At 38.8% G+C, this 18,267-nt stretch overlaps 1 protein-coding gene across 9 annotated transcripts in view; it reads left to right on the forward strand.

Annotated features, from left to right (window-relative positions):
* Positions 1-17,982, forward strand: part of TTC21A (tetratricopeptide repeat domain 21A) — a 46,763-nt gene extending 28,781 nt beyond the window's left edge. For 6 of the 9 annotated variants that reach the window (XM_034401614.3, XM_034401615.3, XM_034401617.3 and 3 more), the window contains 10 exons: positions 4,242-4,430; positions 5,439-5,549; positions 9,232-9,313; positions 9,513-9,663; positions 11,531-11,695; positions 12,621-12,816; positions 13,772-13,996; positions 15,760-15,880; positions 16,350-16,417; positions 17,830-17,982. In XM_034401614.3, the coding sequence (XP_034257505.1) occupies positions 4,242-4,430; positions 5,439-5,549; positions 9,232-9,313; positions 9,513-9,663; positions 11,531-11,695; positions 12,621-12,816; positions 13,772-13,996; positions 15,760-15,880; positions 16,350-16,417; positions 17,830-17,907 (1,386 nt within the window). In that variant the 3' untranslated portion in view covers positions 17,908-17,982. The remainder of the gene's footprint in view (positions 1-4,241; positions 4,431-5,438; positions 5,550-9,231; positions 9,314-9,512; positions 9,664-11,530; positions 11,696-12,620; positions 12,817-13,771; positions 13,997-15,759; positions 15,881-16,349; positions 16,418-17,829) is intronic. The other 3 variants (XM_034401616.3, XM_087893108.1, XM_087893110.1) reach the window with 1 other exon arrangement.
* Positions 17,983-18,267: the final 285 nt, after the last annotated feature.

The raw sequence follows: 18,267 nt of genomic DNA on the forward strand, positions 1-18,267 counted from the left end.
TTCAGAGCAAACCTTCACCTTCCCTGCGCAGGTTTGCAAGGCTGAAGGCTTCAGAGGAAGCATTTTTGGGATGTCTGTCTGTGCAGAGCTCCCCAAGGATAGAACGATCGGCAGGGAAGGGGGGGCGGATTTTCCTGCTGATCGGAGCAAGGTGAAGCTCCACCCTTACAATCCTCTGCAGGGAAGGCGGAGGTTTGCTCCAAAGCTGTGGCAGAGCATTGCACTGGGAGGCCTCTGCAGAGAGACAGAATGAGAGGCAGCTCCCGGCCCGTGCTGGCTCAGCTGATGGAGGCTCCCTCATGGGACTTCCAACCCCAACGGACCCAGTGGGCACGAGCTACCCCAACCCAGAAAGGGGAAGGAGCTGATGGAGGGGAGGCTGTGGGAAGTTCTGGGAGTTGAAATCCACAAGTCTTTAAATGGCCAAGTGACTGCCCTTGCTACCGCTGGCCTCTTTGCCCTCCTGGCAGCGCTGCGCTTGGCAGCTCTGCGGGACTGCTCCTGCCTGGCTGGGTTCAATGATCCCAGATTAAAAACCTCCGAAAATATCCTGAGCGCCACCAGCCTGCCAGGGCCCTTTGGGAGCGGCTGCCTGTATTGCCTCGGCCGCCGCTGCCGCCTTTGGGCTGCTGAATGCCAGCCTGCATACCTATTCGGTGCTACAGATACTGGGTTTGCCGTACATCTACGCTGAGCCCGACGGTCTTCGGACCCTGGCGGGCATTGCAGCTCTCTTACCAGCTGTGCGAGGTGGCACGGGCAGCACAGCTCCATCCGCATGGGGCCTGCTGCAGCCGAGAAGTGTCCCAGCAATAACTGGGCCAGCAGGTAGAGTGGGTGAGAAGCTTCCTGCTGGCCAGGCACTGAAGTTCCACTACTGCTGCTGGTGTGGTGGGGTGAGGGGAAAGAGAGAGAGAGAGAGAGATCTCCTTGCCGGCTGTAGCGGAGCCAAAGAGTCTAAAGAGGGCCAGATGTGGGGGGCAAGGGGGGAACGTGAGCAAAGGCGAGGAGCTGCACGTTAACCTGGCGGAAGATGGAAAAGTTTTTGCAGGTGCAGCACATGGCTCTGCCCTCCGTCTTCCTGGTCTGGCTGCACAGCTGAGGGCGATGGAGCAAACTGTGCACAGACTTTTGCCCATTTCTTTCTGGGCACGAAGCTGGTAGCTCTGTGGCCAGCCACTTTGCTTTTTTCCTATGGGGCGCTCGTGGGAGGCACTGGCAGCAGTGGCAGCAGAAGCAATCCCAACCCTCTGTCCACTCCATCCTTCTGTCTCTCGGCTTGCCTGCAGCCGTGCCGAACAAGCAACACCACAGAGTGTCTGGATTACCTGCCTCCCCCATGCCTCTGCCTCCATCTGCTGCAGGTGCGACCGTGCAACCCACCTGCAAGGCAGCTGGGATCGCTTCTTTCCCTCCTCCCTCCCCCCCCTCCCCGTCTCTTTCCATTCCATTGCTGCTTCTGGGGAGCAGATAGCATGATGGAGAAAGCGGGGCCAGTGGTATTACTTTAAAAAGATCTCCCCAAAAATAAGCTCAAGTGCTTATTTTGAAGCCCAAAAGAAAATAAGACCCTGTCTTATTTCCGGGGAAACACGGAAGAATTATTTCAAAGTAAATTCCAATATACAAAACAAAATACGTACTTGTGTTTTTCAAATAAGCCACAGTTTGAAATCAAGTAGCAACCTAACTTTTGTATCACAATAAGCTTATGATATTTATAACCTACTCTTTCAGACAGAGAAGGTAACCAGTTGAGAGCAACAAGTTCAATATTCATCTTTCTTAATTTGTTCTCAACCAACAGAAGGGTTGACAGTTATCAAAACAGGAAACAGATGTAAACTGCCATGCCTTTACAAAATAGTCCTCAACATCGAAACAATGGAAGGAAGCAATAGTTTTGCCATAATAAGCACCTATATTTCGTGTCTCCTTTGAAAGTAGGGGATTTATTGAAATTCTTGTATTGTCACCTTAGCATTCTTTCTAAGAAATATTACTGATCAGAGCATTTAGGGTTTTTAGCCTTGAATTAACTGTTTCTGGTCTAGACTTCAAAGAGAAAAGTCTGATCTCTAAAGCAAAACCAAAGTACATGCAAAATTAAGAGACATAATGAGAAATGGTTTGTTCAAAATGTATAGATAGAAAAAAGAATCCCTAACATCTTGATTGAATCTTCTTCCTTCTGGGATTGGACAGCTGTTTGTCTGGAATATTATAGGGTCTTTTGTTTGGGCAGGGGGTTTGTGAACTTCAACTCCCAGAATTCCTGAGTCAGCCAAGCTGTCTTAGGAATTCTGGGAGTTGAAGTCCACAGGGTGTAAAAGAGCCAAGTTTGTCTACCCCTGGACTAGAAGATCAACCAAGATCCCTTCCAATTCTGTTATTCTGTTAAACTCATTAGACTTATATCTTAGGAAATCAAGCCAATGTACGTTGTACTATCATTTGACTCATAATTTTATCTCTTCACAATGATCATATATGGTGTTTGTTTGTTTGTTTGTTTGTTTGTCTGTATTATTCATGTGGCCTTGTATCTCACCACAGTGATTCTGGATTGTTAACACAGTTAAAAATCAGAACCAGCAATAAAAATAACATATATAACCTCAGCCAAGATTTAAAAAAAACAATCAAGAATTAACCTAATCATCCAGCCTTTATGACAACATGAACCTCAAGTCCAGAACACAACCATTTCTTCAGTGCCTTTCAAGAGGCCCCCGGGGACTCAGGGCCAATCTGATCTCTGGGGAAATGACGTTCTCAGAGAGGCTTTAAGATAGAAAAGGCTTTCATCCTGGATCCCACTAGCTACCAGTCTTTAATGTCACATGCCTTTTTCTACCACAAATAGAAAGAATTGATGAGGGGTGGTATCACAAATAATCCAGTCCTGTGGCATGAAGGGTTTATAGATGACTGCCAGCTTCTTGAACTGCACCCACAAGCACACCAGCAGCGAATGCAGCTCGCAGAGCAGAAATGCGTACACATTAAGAGGCACTCATAACTGCCTATGTCCTCTCATTTTTGCACCAGCTGCAACTTCTTTAAGGGCAGCCTGTATAAAATGCTTTGTAGTAGCCCACTCAGGCAATTTATTCATTTATTTATTTGATTTTTATACCGCCCTTCTCCAGGGCAGTGAACAGCCAAGGTAAAACATAGCATACAAAATTTAAAACAATTTTAAAAGATACTAAATAATTTCGGCCCACAATTTAAAAACACCCCAATAAAATCAATTACAAATTAAAACCGAAAGATGGGATCAAGCCAGCCCGGCTAGATGAAATAAGTGAGTTTTAAGGGCCCGACGAAAAGTCCGGAGGTCCGGGATCATACGTATCTCTGGGGGTAGGTCGTTCCAGAGGGCAGATGCTGCCACAGAGAAGGCTCTCCCCCTGGGGGGGTCGCCAGCCGACATTGTCTGGCCGACGGCACCCTGAAGAGCCCCTCTCTGTGCGAGTGTACTAGCCAGTGGGAGGCTATTGGCGGCAGAAGGCGGTTTCGTAGATACCGAGGCCCTAAGCCATGGAGCGCTTTAAAGATAGTCACCAACACCTTGAAGTGCACCCGGAAGACCACCGGAAGCCAATGCAGCTCGCACAGGAGGGGTGTCACGTGGGAACGCCCCGTCGCTCCCATAATCCCCCGTGCGGCCGCATTCTGGACCAGTTGGAGCCTCCAGGTGCACCTCAAGGGGAGCCCCATTTAGAGAGTATTGCAGTAGTCCAGGCGGGAAGTGACGAGTGCTTGAGTGACCGTGCGTAAGGAGTCCCGATCCAGAAAGGGACGCAACTGGCGTATCAAGCGCACCTGGTAAAAAGCCCCAATGACTAAGGCCTGAGAGTAAAGCCTTCTGATCCAGCAAAGGGCATAACTGGCATACAATACAGAACAGTGTAAAAGCCTGCCAGGCAGAGCTGTCACCAGATCTTTGAAGTAGATTCTATTAAAGTGACTGGCTCAACTTGTCCCCTGATTTCAGTCCAATAACCAAACCACAATAGCAGACTTTAAAGCAATTGCTAATTTTCAGCCTAACCTTATGATAAAACGGTATGGGGGAAAAACCAGTATGCCGCTTTAAGATCCTCAAAGGAAAATAGGAAGATAAATCTAAAGAATGCCACTAATAAGTAATTGCCTCAGAATTAGGTGTTCATCAGGTGCTAACTTACATGTAGCCCCAATTGCCCTAATTTTATACATTTGTCCTGTTGAAGGCTTATGACACCCAACAAAGGATATTAAAGAGAGTTCGTGTGGAGCAGCCTGAGCTGATCCCTCCTCAAAAACAAATGCTACTAACAATCTGTGTGCAGTTTGCCAAGTTCCATTGTTCAGAAAAGGAATATGAAAAAGCTGTGAAGTACTACTCAGAAGCCCTGGCCTCCGTGCCAACTGATAATAAGGTAACCACCTCTCCACTTCAAAGGCAAACCATCTAAACTGTCCAGTTCTGGGACTTCTTGCAAAAAATGCTGAGTCAGATTCAGTAAAGCATTTTTAGATTCTTAAGCAGCAATATGTATTTCAGATCATTTAATATAAATTTGTTTTGCTTTATCAGTTGTTAGGATAAAAATTTACCCATTTGAAATAAGTAGCAAATGGCATGACTACGGTACTATTATTGGAAAAGAGGCAAACTGTGTGAGTGAATGTAGTGTGTTTTATATTAACGATGCCAAGACAGATTGAACTGAATGGTAATAAAAAACTGTTCCGAGTATGAATTATGAGGAGCCAAAGCCCCTCACAGTGACGCAAGTCAAATTGCTGGCCAACCTCAGGCAAAGCCTAGAAATGAACTTTTGCTTTTAAATTTGAATATTTCTTTTCTTAGTTTACCAGCACAAAATGTGGGGTCCAGGATGGAATTGAAAAGTGACTCAACCTAAAAGCAGAGTTAACTATAGTCTCTTTAGTCCAGCCATAGAGCGAGGGTTAGAGGTATCTGATATAGAGGTAGTCCTCTATTTATGACCACAATTGAGTCCAAAATTTTGGTTGTTAAATGAAACATTTAGCAAAATGAGTTTTGCCTCATTTTAAGACTTTTCTTGCCACAGTTATTAAGTGAATCACTGCAGTTGTTAAGTTGGTAACACAGTTGTTAAGTGAACTTGGCTTCCCCATTGACTCTGCTTGTCAGATTCAGAAGGTCACAAAATGTGTTTGCATGACCTGGGATATTGCAATCATCATAAATATGAATCATTTGCCAAGCATCTGAATTTTGATGACCATGGGGATACTGTGAAAAATGTAAAAAAATGATCATGTCATTTTTTTCAGTGCAGTTGTAACTTTGAATGGTCACTAAATGAACTTAATAACTCGAGGACTACCTGTATTATCATTCCCTTATTTTGTATCAATTTATTGCTGAATAAATGTTATTTCCATTTTATTTGCAGATAATATTCGAATTAGCTGAACTATATTTGATACTAGGAGACACAGACCAGTGTGAGCATTACTGTTCTCTCCTGCTTCAAGATGATGAGTGCTGTGAAGTTGGAACAATGGTATGCAGTTTGTTTGCCTTCTCATATACTCAGCTCTAAAAAAATGAAGTTTTGTTGTGGTTTTCTGTTTTTTTTCTTTTTTTAAAGTTTTATTACACACATATTAAAACATTGGACACGCGCGCGCCTAGCCAAGATGTTCCCAAATACATCTCCGATGTGCTGGAAATGTAAATCACAGAAAGGGACATATTATCATCTCTGGTGGCTATGCCGAAGGGCAAAACAATACTGGCAACAAATTAAAACAATGATTGAAGAAATCACGAAACAAAAACTGGAAATGAGGCCGGAAACCTTTTTATTGGGAATAATCACAACACAATATACCAAAGAAATAAAATATTTGATCATCCATATCCTCACAGCAGCACGTATACTCTTTGCCCAACATTGGAAATCTGAACAGTTACCCACAGAAGACAAAATAATAGCTAAAATTACAGAATGTGCAGAATTGGATAAGCTCACAAAAGAAATACAAGAGAAAGATGATACTGATTACTATTTAATATGGCAAAGATGGTACAACTGGCTGGAGGCAAAAATAGGAATATAAAGATGATTTTCGAGTACTCAATAGAAATGCATAGAAGTAAATAAGGAGTCAATTATATATGTACATATATAACTAAGTAACTAGGTGACTGTAAATATTGATACAAATAGAAATATAAAAAATAACCCACCGTTGTAATATCTTCTAAGAATCAGTCATTGGACTGAATTGATGTGTGTTCGTTTTGTGTGTTGTTTCAATGTATCTATGTTGGTTTTGTTTTTTTCTTTTCATTATTAATAAAAACTATTAAAAAAAAAATAAAAAAAATAAAACATTGGACACGGTGTAATTCCTGGCATTCTCTTTGCCATACATACTAAAATGAAAGATAAGTATCATATATACCTTATTACTTATATACAATTAGTCTGTTCAGTATTTATATATACTGAACATGACATCCTCCTTCTATCTATATTACTTATACATTTGTTTTATCCATTATTATTCTCCCATTTTATGAATTCTAGTCAATTCTTGTTTTTCGACCCTCTTTTCTGTTCCAACCATTGATAAAATTTGTTCCATATCTCGTGGTATTCTGACTCGCCTTTATTTTTCAATTCCAAGGTTAATCTATCCATTTCCGCACATGTCAAAATTTTTTTGATCATTTCATCTTCTACAGGAGTTTCCTTATTTTTCCAATTTTGGGCAAAACTCATTCTTGCTGCTGTTATAATATGTATTAATATGCTGGTGGGCCCACGGGGGAGGGCCTTCTCTGTGGCTGCCCCAGCTCTCTGGAACCAGTTACCTCCTGAGGTCCGGACCACCGCCACCCTATTGGCCTTCCGAAAAGCGGTGAAGACCTGGCTATTCTGGCAGGCCTGGGGCCGTTGATCTCGCTGTTGCAATCGTGTGAGATCTGGCCATGAAAGATGTGAATGGGTTTTAATGTTTTAATTTTTAAATGTGTTTACAATGGGTTTTTTTTAAATGCATTGTAAGCCACCCTGAGTCTTTGGAGAAAGGCGGCATATAAATTGAATTAATTAAATTAAATTAAATTATTAAGTGAGTTACCCCTTTAATGTATTTCCCATTTATTATTCCCAATAGGAATAGTTCTGGTTTATATTCTATTTCTTCTTCAATTATTTCCACCAACCATAAATAAATCTTCCATCAATACTCCTTTGCTTTTTTACATAACCACCAGATATGATAGTATGTGCCTAATTCATGATTGCATTTCCAATACTTTGGCGATAAGTTTTTAAACATTTTTGCCAATCTCTCTGGTGGAAGGTATCACCTGTAGAACATCTTATATAAATTTTCTTTGTACAGTATTGCCAATGTTATTTTCCTGTTTTTTCCCCATAATTCTTGCCATTTATCCAATTGTATATTATACCCGAAATTTATTGCCCATGCCACCATCGTTTCCTTGACCTGCTCTTCCTCCATTTTATAATCCAATTTATAAATTTTCTTTACCAATTTATCATTTGTCCCCAGAAAAATCTTATCTATTGTCATTAATTTCCTATTAATGCCCCACTCTTTCATGTCTTTCAAACAGCATGTTTGTATTTGTAAATAGGATCACCACTTCAATTCTACCTCTTGTTCTTGTAATTCTTGCCTCAATTTCAGTCCCCCTTCTTCATTTATAATATCCTTATAGGTAACACATTTTCCCTGATTGATTAGATTTGGATGGACTAGCTCTTCTAATGTAGATAACCAAATTGGAACCTTCATGTTGTGGTTTTCTTTATCTCGACAGCTCTTCACTGGGTGACTCTTCTGAAAAAAGGTTTGAAAAGCTTTCAAGTGAAAATTCAGTGGAATCTGAAATTATCAAATATTAAATGACATTACTTTAAAAAAAAAATCAGTTGTTTGGAAGCAGCTCTATTGCTCACACGAAGAGATGTGATAAAGGAGTGTCAAAGGTGCTTTTTCCCCCTTCAAAATGCAGCTGGACTGTTCTTTTCTTGAGGAAGAAGAAGAAAACGTTTCGCTTCTCATCCAAGAAGCTTCATTAGTTCTGATGGTGGGAGAAGAAAACTTCCATCCCCCTGCCGTCACAACTGATCAAGCTTCTTGGATGAGAAGCGAAACATTTTCTTCTTCTTCCTCAAAGGAAAAAAAAAACAGTCCAGTTGCTTTTGAAGAAAAAAAAAAGCACTTTTGAGACAACTTTGACCTGGATGACTGAGAATCTCCACAGATATGATAAAGGGAGTATTTGCTACAGCCCAGAACAACATTGTCTTAATGGTGTGATGACACAGAATATAGTACACAAATTCAGTATTTACTATCTCAGACTAGGAGCAATCCCATTTATTTTGCTCATTTTGGAGAAAGCTTTTTTAATTTATAAGTCTATGCGCGTCTCAAAGATATTTGATTTTGTGTTGACATTTACTACTTAATATGAACATTCCCTGGAGAGTCAGAAGAGGCTTACAAATGGGTTGCCAAGCTTCCAGAAACTGAGGCAGTAGACAGAGTTCCCAGAATCTGCTTACAGTTCAGAAGCTGGGGTAAGATGGAACCAGGAGTATATAATTAATTCAAACAAACAAGAAAGAAGAAAGATATGCACAGTGGAACAGTCTGCAAACTTTCTCATATGGAAGTTCTTTGCATGTTTTATCTATCTATCTATTTGAAAGTTCAGCTTATGGAAAAAATATTATCTATTTGAAACTATTTTTATGGATTTCATGGTTCTACAATCAAAACCCTGTTTTTATTTGTTCAGTCTGTCTGGGATAAAATATAATTTGCTTGCAGATCTCCGAAGTCCCTTCCAACTCCGTTATTCTGTTATTTAAATGAACTGTTGTAAGTCGAGCACTATCTGTACATGTGCATATGTAGAACATCTAACTATCCACAGACACACAATCACAAAAGGAAATGAGATACCCACAACTTGATGCATCTCCAGAAATGATCTTTTCCAGTTGTTAAAGTTCTATGATTCTATTTGAGTTGACCAATAGTTTAAGATAAAAAGTCCTTATGCTTCAGCTCTTCACTGGTAGATTTATTTTCGTTTATTTTTATCTTTATGAGCTTTTATAAAAGAAAGAATTTTTTAAATGCTGTGGTTTTGCTTTCTGTTGAAATATTTAAATATTTTTTTTCTTTTGTTAGATGTTGGCAAACCTTATGTTTAGAAAAGAGAAATATGAGCAAGCCATAAGTCTTTACCGGAATGTTTTGGAGAAAAATGCTGGTATGTATTTATAATTTAATAAAACCACTTATATGTTTCTTTTAGACCTTAAATGGGATTATTGAAGTAGGTTACAAAACAAATTAAAAAATTATCGAACTAAATAATTCCTTTGAAATATATCTATGTTATCAAGAATTTAACTGTGAAAAGTGTTGAAAAAATATATTTTTGCTAAAAGTATAAACTTGTGATTTAGATAACTTTTCAGTTATGGAGAGCTTGATTGATTTGCTGAGAAGAAGTGGTAAACTTGATGAAGCAACACCCTTTTTTGAACTAGCCAAGAAAAAATCAATTAGAACACCTTTGGAACCTGGCTATAATTATTGCATGGGGCTCTATTATTGGTAAGTCATAGAGAATGATATTTATGAAAATCAAAGTTTTAAGGTACACCTAAATATGATGTTCATGACTCAAAATCATAACATCCCTTGTGTATTAGGAAGAAATAATTGAAGATGGAGTTGTGTTTCATTCTAATGCTACAGAAGAAAAGGAATTAGTGTCCCTCCAACTTTTGCCAAGATCCTGTTTGTATAAAAATATGACAATTTACACATGTCATATTGATACCTGTGCTATAACTATGGGTCAAACAGTGAAGAAAGCTGTCAGGGAATGGCGCAGCAGGTGTCCAAATGGGGTCAGAGACACTAACACGAACTTGTAGTTTTATATAAATAAATATATATTTATATCTATATTTAAAGCAAACTAAATAGTGAGGCAAATATGAGCATTATCTAGTAAATCAATTCAGGAACATCATGAGATAAATCACAGGGCGCACACAGAAGAAAAAAGGCGGGACGAAAGGAAAACACCCACTCAGCACCCACAGCAACCAATCACAGATTGGATTTTAAATGTATAATTTATTTTTTTTTAGTTAACTTTATCTTTATTTCTTTTCTAAACTTGTAGAAATCTCAGGCTCTTTTAGGATCATCAGTCCAACAGATTATAGTTAATATAAGCCTAATTAGTCTCTGGGCTTCAATTCACTGGACTCTGTATTGAATCAAGTCTGACAGTATGAAACCAAATGTCTGAATATACAGTATTTTTATTAGCAAGATTGACCATTTTAAAAGCTGCCATCCCTCTCCCACCAGTCAACTACAACCATGTGTTCTGGCTCACGATACAACCCCACTGCTCCAACTATTAAATTTAAATCTCTTAATAGAAGCACATCAGAGTATCTCTAATAACATTTGGACTCACCTAGGTGGCTGAGTTAAAATGCTGCCCAGCAGCCCTTGAGTCACTAGAAAACTATGCTGGCATAAATTGTGCGTGTTAGGATTGCCATTTGCAGGCACCAAAGGGCGGGGGGGGGGGTTCTGGTGCTCTTGCTCACAACGCCTTCATCGTGCCTGTGACATGGAAGCACAGCTAGTCTTGAATGCAACTTTAGCATTCTTTCCGAAGAGCATTCTACCCAGATTAAAAAAAAAATCAGCTTAACTGATAGGCCACAGATGCAGAGGGAAATATGAGGGAACAATTGATAATGAACAAGCAGAAACAATTAGCTGAGTGACTGAGGAGTTCGGTGTAATCCAATTACCATGTGGCTGACAGCACCTGGAAGTAGCCAATGGAAGACCATGGAAAAATAAATTACACATACAATGGTAATTAGTACAGAATGTCCTGGATTTATGACAACAATTGAGCCCCAAATTCTCTCTCTCTCTCTCCCTCCCTCCCTCCCTCTCTCTCCCTCCCTCCCTCTCTCTCAGAGTGCCTCTACTGTGCATCATAATAACATGGCAGGAAAAAAATGTGCTTACTGGGGCACATTTACATCAGATTAGGGGGAAGTGGGAAAGAACTGCATTGTCTCCTCAGTTTTAAAGTGATTGTTGCCTTATCTGTTGTAGTAAGAATATTTTCAGAATTTGATCTTTTTAATTTTTAAATGGATTTTAAATGTATAATTCATTTCTGTGTAGTTAACTTTATCTTTATTTCTTTTCTAAACTTGTAGAAATCTCAGGCTCTTTTAGAATCATCAATCCAACAGATTATAGTTAATCTAAGATTAATTAGTCTCTGGGCTTCAATTCACTGGACTCTGTTTTGAATCAAGTCTGATAGTATGAAACCAAATGTCTGAATATACAGTGTTTTTATTAGCAAGATTGACCATTTTAAAGCTGCTGTACTGCATGTACTTTTTAAAAACTTTCTCTCCCTAAACAGGCATATGTGGCAACCTAATCAGGCTTTGAAGTACTTCAACAAGGCCCGTAAGGATAGTGATTGGGGCCAGAAAGCCCTTAGCTATATGATCCTGATATGTCTAAACCCTGACAATGAGATAGTAGGTGGAGAGACTTTTGAAAATCAAAATACTACAGATGCCAGGTAAAGGAAAAGCTCCTTAATAAAATATGAAGCTCATGCCCTTAGATATACTTTTTAAAAGTTGATCTTTTCGTAGTTTTTTTTTAATCACTTATCCTCCAACTGGGCCTGAAAAACAGGATTATGCCATTCGCAGACAAAGAAAAAAAATACTTTTGTCCATATTGCAGTGTTTTATTATCCCATAATTGCCTTTGTTCCCCAGGTACTATTTATTCCATGAAATTTACAGGATTACATAATTACTTTATCCTATCCAGTTGTAGTTTTTCCAGTACTTTAATAATAAAATAATTGTTGTTCTATTGTGTCTAATTTGATTAAAGTGGGTGCAAACTTAATTAACAACAAGCAAATAAACCAATAAGTAAGCAAGCAGAACTTGCCTTATAGCAAATATAATTAGTGTAGTATAGAATTCGATAGCAAGCCAATTTGCTTCAGATCTGACATGGACAGCCTTGCGGTATCCATCAGCAACTCATTGAATGAACTGTGCCTACACCTGCACAATCACCACACAGGCTTAGGAAGATACACATTTATGTTCAAGAGGCATTACGGAGGCAACAATAGGCACATTAATGCTGGATCGTTGCTTTGACCAGATCTAATTACTATACACTGTTCTTCTCTACAGTAATCTGTACAGATTTATCAAACCTCTGCTGAAGTAGACAAAATCCACTTGAGATTTTATGCACGCATGACCCTCTATCCATAAAATCTCGTTCGTTTTATCTCTGGGAAAAATTCCATTCGCCTTTTAACAGACATTCCAATGTAATAGACACCAATTAGTCAATTAAATCCAAGCTTTATGGTTATATTACTGAGTTTAAAAGGCAATAAATCAGTAACCTTTTCTTTAATGTTGTCCAGTACTTGAATAGTTTAGGAAACATCGAATACTTTCTTTTCACAGTAACGTAAAGGAAAAAAAAGAATCTGAACAGCATGGGATACGTACAGCTGAGAAGCTACTTAAGGAGTTTTATCCTCACTCCCAGGAAGGCCAGAATCAAGTGGAAATGTTGCAGAGCTACTGTTTAATGGCCACAAAAGAAAAACACAATGTGGAGAAGGCTCTGAAAGTATTTATAGAAATGGGACAAAATGAGGTAAATAAGAGAAATTATTTGAAATTCAGAATGATACATATCAGCAGAAACTTTGTAAAGGCATCGGAATGCCCCTACAAGCTAACTCTCCTTAAAAGATTTAGATTTTTTTTTCATAGTAGTATCAATAGAAGTAGAAATACAGGTCAGTTTGTCCAATGATGTCTACTATCTTACTCTATACTGAAATAGTATACTTTTAATCTAGAAAATAAAAATCTATTCCTTAAGTGGTATTCGATGACAGGAAATGCTCTTTCAACATGTCCAGAGTAGTTTTCCTTATTTCTTTTCATATATGCTTCTTTAAAAATTGGCATAGCCAGAGATGGAAAGAAGATAATGAAAAATGACTGGTGTAAGTTGGAGGGGAGTCTACAGTATTATAAAATAGCTCTCCTACATAGGATGAAGCAAAGATTGTATGACCTTATATATTAATGTGGACTTATCAGTAGAGCTGTTGTAAAGTAACAGTGAATAGCTTGAGGAAAAGCTTATCCCATTTTCCTTTATCTTTCCCTGATCTGATCTGATCTGATCTGATCTGATCTGATCTGATCTGATCCCATTTGTCCTCCCCCCTGCCCCCTCCCTCCTGGCCTTTGATGGCGGGATGCCAGTGAGGCACTAAGATGGCAGACTTTGTGTTTGTTTGTTTGTTTGTTTGTTTGTTTGTTTTGTATCACAAAGGCAAGATATAAATACGTATGTACATACATAAATATATATGTCAGGTCTGCCATGTTCAGCTTGGCGCCTGGCTGGCATCCTGCCATCAAAGGCCAGGATGGAGGGGGCATTATTTTTACAAATAATTCAAGGTGAGAGACATACAGGAAAAGCTAACCCTTGCTACTGTCTATTAGTCATCTCAATAAAGATAAAGAAACCAACCTTCTAAGAATATGAAATAACTGTTAAAATCTAAACTTCTCCACAATTTTTAAAACAGAGAGACAATGTCCCTGCCATTCTGGCAATGGCTCAAGCCTACATGCTGCTTAAACATACAGCTAAAGCCCGGACCCAGCTCAAGCGCTTGATCAAAGTGAACTGGTCTCTGCCAGATGCTGATGAGTTAGAAAAAGCTTGGCTGCTGTTGTCTGATATTTACTGCACCTCTGGAAAGTATGATCTTGCCACTGAGCAAGTGAAGCGCTGCTTGCGATACAATAAGGTAAGAAGATGTGAACCATTGCAGTGGTAGAATAAATTTTCACAGGACTGGGTTTAAATAGGCCTCCTAGGCTTAACTTTATTATCAAACCACATGAATTCCTGAATCTGAAAACTTTCTTTTCTTGATTAAGCGACTCTTCTTCCCTGAGATTTCCCAAATCATTAAGAATGTAATATTTTGTTGCTGTATTTCTGAACAATGAGAAGTTTCAAAAATATTTACTGTAATTAATGTTGCACTATGCCACTCAAGGTAGTTGATGAAATTAAGTACTATACCAACACTTATAGTACTATACCAATGCTATCTGAGGGACCATCTCTTGCCGGCCATATCTACCCATTAGAGTGGGGAGGCAGGGAATGCTGCGGGTCCCATCCCCGAGGGAGATACACCTGGTGGGACCCAAAAGAAGGGCCTTCTCCATGGTAGTTCCTTCTCTCTGGAACATCATCCCCCCAGAGATTAGAACAACCCCCAGAGTAATACTCTTCTGGAAGGCGCTGAAGACCTGATTCTGCCAGCGGGCCTGGGGAACCCAGAGCGGGACGGAGCCCATTAAATGACTCGTGTGATCTGCTGCTGCTGGGGTGGGGGGTGATTTTATTATGATTTTATTATATTAATTTATTTAATTAAAATTAATTATTTAATTTAATTTATTTGATTCTTTTTATTAGTTTTATTGTTTTAAATGTGGTTTTATATTCTGTAAGTCGCCTTGAGTCATCATGGGCAAATAGGCAACAATATAAATTCAATAAATAAATAAAAAAAAAACACTTGCTCAGGAATTTGCTTTTTGGAAGGAGATACAAGAAGTGTATCAAGTATTTAATCACATGAAACATCAGTAACGCCTCATATCATAGATTGACAATCAGATTTATAATAAGATCATTAATATTATAGAATTCCCTACACTTAACTTCCTTGTTTCTTTTTCCAATTCTATCAGAATTTGAACTGTTACATTCATACACTCATACTCACCTGTGATATTCAATCATCCTAGAATCATTTGCAAATGTATTTTAGCGCAATACTGCCCCTGAGGTAAATTGTAAATATGAGAGGTGGGAGGCATGATAAGCTATTTCTTCAGGGAGCAAATTCATGTAAATGTGAATTGCATCCCGTTAAACAATAGGGTGTTTAGGATTTGTATCATGGAATTGTAGGGCTGGGGGGGATTTGGATGTCTTTTAGTCCAGCCTCTGGCCAAGGCAGAGTCCTTATATCATTGTGGATAAATGGCTATCCAATCTTTTCTGGAAAACATCCAACGATGGAGCACCCACAACTCCAGGAGGCAAGTTGTTCTCTAATTGTTCCCACTTTCGGTTTTTAGCAACTTGTAGGGAGTTCACATAGATTTGCATGGCTTTACAGCAATAAAAATTATTGTGTTTCATGCCCCTAATTTGCCAACAGAAATCTTAAAACTCAAGAATTAGCTGAATGGAATCTTTTGGGTGTGTGGAACAACTTGACCCTCCCTAAAATTCATAAAAACCCAAATTCAGTTTGAAGAAACATTAATAGATTTACAGGCAAGGATACAGCTGTTGGTTAAAATATTCATTGGCCCAAAAGGTGGTTGCTGTTTAATAAAAACTGCATGTAAAGAAATAGTTTATTGCTGTTCTTTAATAGTTTATTGTAATTATTAGTTCTCTGTAGAAACCCTGGAAGCGGTATTATTTACAAATCAGAATTTCCAAAAGCATCTATTTTACACATTCAATTTTATTCTTTAGTCATGTGCAAAAGCTTATGAATGCTTGGGATTTATTGCTGAAAAGGAGAATGCGTATAAAGATGCTGCAATGAATTATGAATTAGCTTGGAAGTATAGTAACCAAGCAAATCCTGCAGTTGGTAAGTATTAATTTTTCAATTCAATTTGCTTGAATTCAATGGTGTAATATTTAGGACTCCTATAATATCATCTCTGGCATAGAATCTAGTTTTGCTGTATGGTGGTAGTCCATACATGTCAGGCCTATCAAGAAGGACTTACTATCAGAAAACAGACAGTATTACAAGAATAAAAATTGTTAGGTAAGTATTAAAAGTGTTTAATTAAACAGTAAATTTTGTTAAATAAATGGGTTTGAATTTGGCAAACGTTAAAAAGCTAGTATCAAATTCTATAACTGTATAAATGTAATTACCATAAATAAATTACATGTGCTATGTATCATTTTATGTATATTCAATTTAAAGTAAAAATAACATTCCCAGGTGCAAAAAAAGTACAATAGTTTGCATTATTGTGCTCATTACACTCATTGTAAGAGATAATATTTTTGCAGCGTGCCAACCTATCACTTTTCTCTTCCTATAGGATTTAAACTGGCATTCAACTACCTAAAAGATAAGAAATATGTAGAAACCATAGATGTATGCCATGATGTAAGTTTCCCCAAAGCATAATTTAGTTACGAAGGGTGTCTGTAGTGACTTTGTCAGCTCTGCATCGTCCCACTTAAAGTGGTTACTTCCAAACTTTATGCAATTCATGGAATTGTAAATGTGATCCAGAAAGTAAAACTTCTATTTTTAATGCTATCATATTTACCTGCACCTCTTCTAATCTTGTTTTTAACCAAACCCACTAAATATTATACATTTGAATTTAGACGCATCCTGAGAGTGGTCATAATCCAGGGATTCAAACTTTGCAGCCTACCTGAATTGAGTGTCCCTTTCAAAATAGATTTTGGGGGCCCTGTTTTTTTTTTTTAAGGCATTTTTGAGATTCTGACCAGATTATGTAGCACTCAACACACGAGGAGCCAGCTGTACCCACTGAGTTATCGTGGGCATTGCAGAGCTTTTCTCCATGGCTCAGATGAAGTGCCCTCTACTTGCCCCTGAGTCAGCCAAAAAAGACGGGTATAAAACATGCTGTTCCCACTGTCAATCTCTGTCTTGTCTCTACAGCCTCTAAACGGCCTTTCTGCTGGGTTACATAGTACAGGCCATGCCAAGCAATAGCACCCGATAGGCCCTCTGGCTTTGCTGCCCTCCCTCTTGGGGGTATCACCAACTGGCAGGAAACTGATTGTCAGTAATAGAACTGCTGTTTTTGTCAATGGCTTCAACAGATTGCAAGTTATGGGATTAGTCATTTGAACTGTCAAAACCTGGTATCCCCAAACACACTGAATACCGTAGCTAATCTGCAGAGTGAGTGGGAAGGCTGCTTTACCTATCACCCAGCCCAATGATCAGTAGCTCTTCAAGCTAGCCTTGGAAGAAGTTTACTAGTGTTTTTGAAATGATATGAAACACAGACTCAAAAAGAGCCTCCAACAGTTCTTTTGTAGCCTCTTCTGTTTTCCTAGGCAGCCCACCCTTGTTTTGCCATCTTCCGGAAGGAAGTACCCCCCTTTTGTGTGCACCCCCATCTGCAGGGGAGAGCCATCTCTCCGTATTTCCATGAAACTCCTTGACCCCTTTTAATCAGCTGCTTGGCAGAAATGAGGACTGGCGATACTGCAGTAGCTGGCAGCTAAAAGGGGGGGGGAGAGAGAGAGAGAGATTTAGAAGACAACAAGCTTGCCCTATTCATGGAATTTTACAGATAATCCAGTGTTTTTCCAGTGTTTTCCATCACTTTTGTATTTGTTCATATCATAGAAATACTACTTCAGATTGGGGGAGGGGGGGCAAAACAGCCACAAATCATCTTTCTATTGATCGTACTAAATGCTTATCTGGAAGTATCTATAGATCTAGTATATAATTTGGTATCATATTAATTGTAAATGCTTACTGTTGCTTTCTGCTATTAAAAATTAATTAATTTTTCCTTCTTAAAGGTTTTGAAGGGATACCCAGATTATCCAAAAATTAAAGAGGAAATTTTGGAAAAAGCTCAAATGGCATTTAAACCTTAAAATGTGCAGTTTTACGTACTTCATCAACATGGAGACTCAACAATAAAGTTGCATTATTTGCATCATTTAAATTACCTTAATTGTCAAAGTAGCTTCTTGATAAGCAATTCAGCAAAATAGCACATCTGTTGCAGTTCAGTTTCTGATTTTGGGATGTGTGTTTCTTTTCTCTCACTCCACGTAGACCTCACTACCCGTGTTTCCCCGAAAATAAGACCCTGTCTTATATTTTTTAAAACCCTGAAATAAGTGCTTGGCCTTATTGCCATGTGCTCAAAAGCCCGATTGGGCTTATTATCAAGGCGTATCTTATTTTGGGGGAAACAGTACAGTTTCTGAATATAGATTTAACATCTATGA

The sequence above is a fragment of the Pantherophis guttatus genome, chromosome 4 (genome assembly GCF_059756535.1).
Source record: "Pantherophis guttatus breed Tessera chromosome 4, ASM5975653v1, whole genome shotgun sequence".
Lineage (NCBI taxonomy): Eukaryota > Metazoa > Chordata > Lepidosauria > Squamata > Colubridae > Pantherophis > Pantherophis guttatus.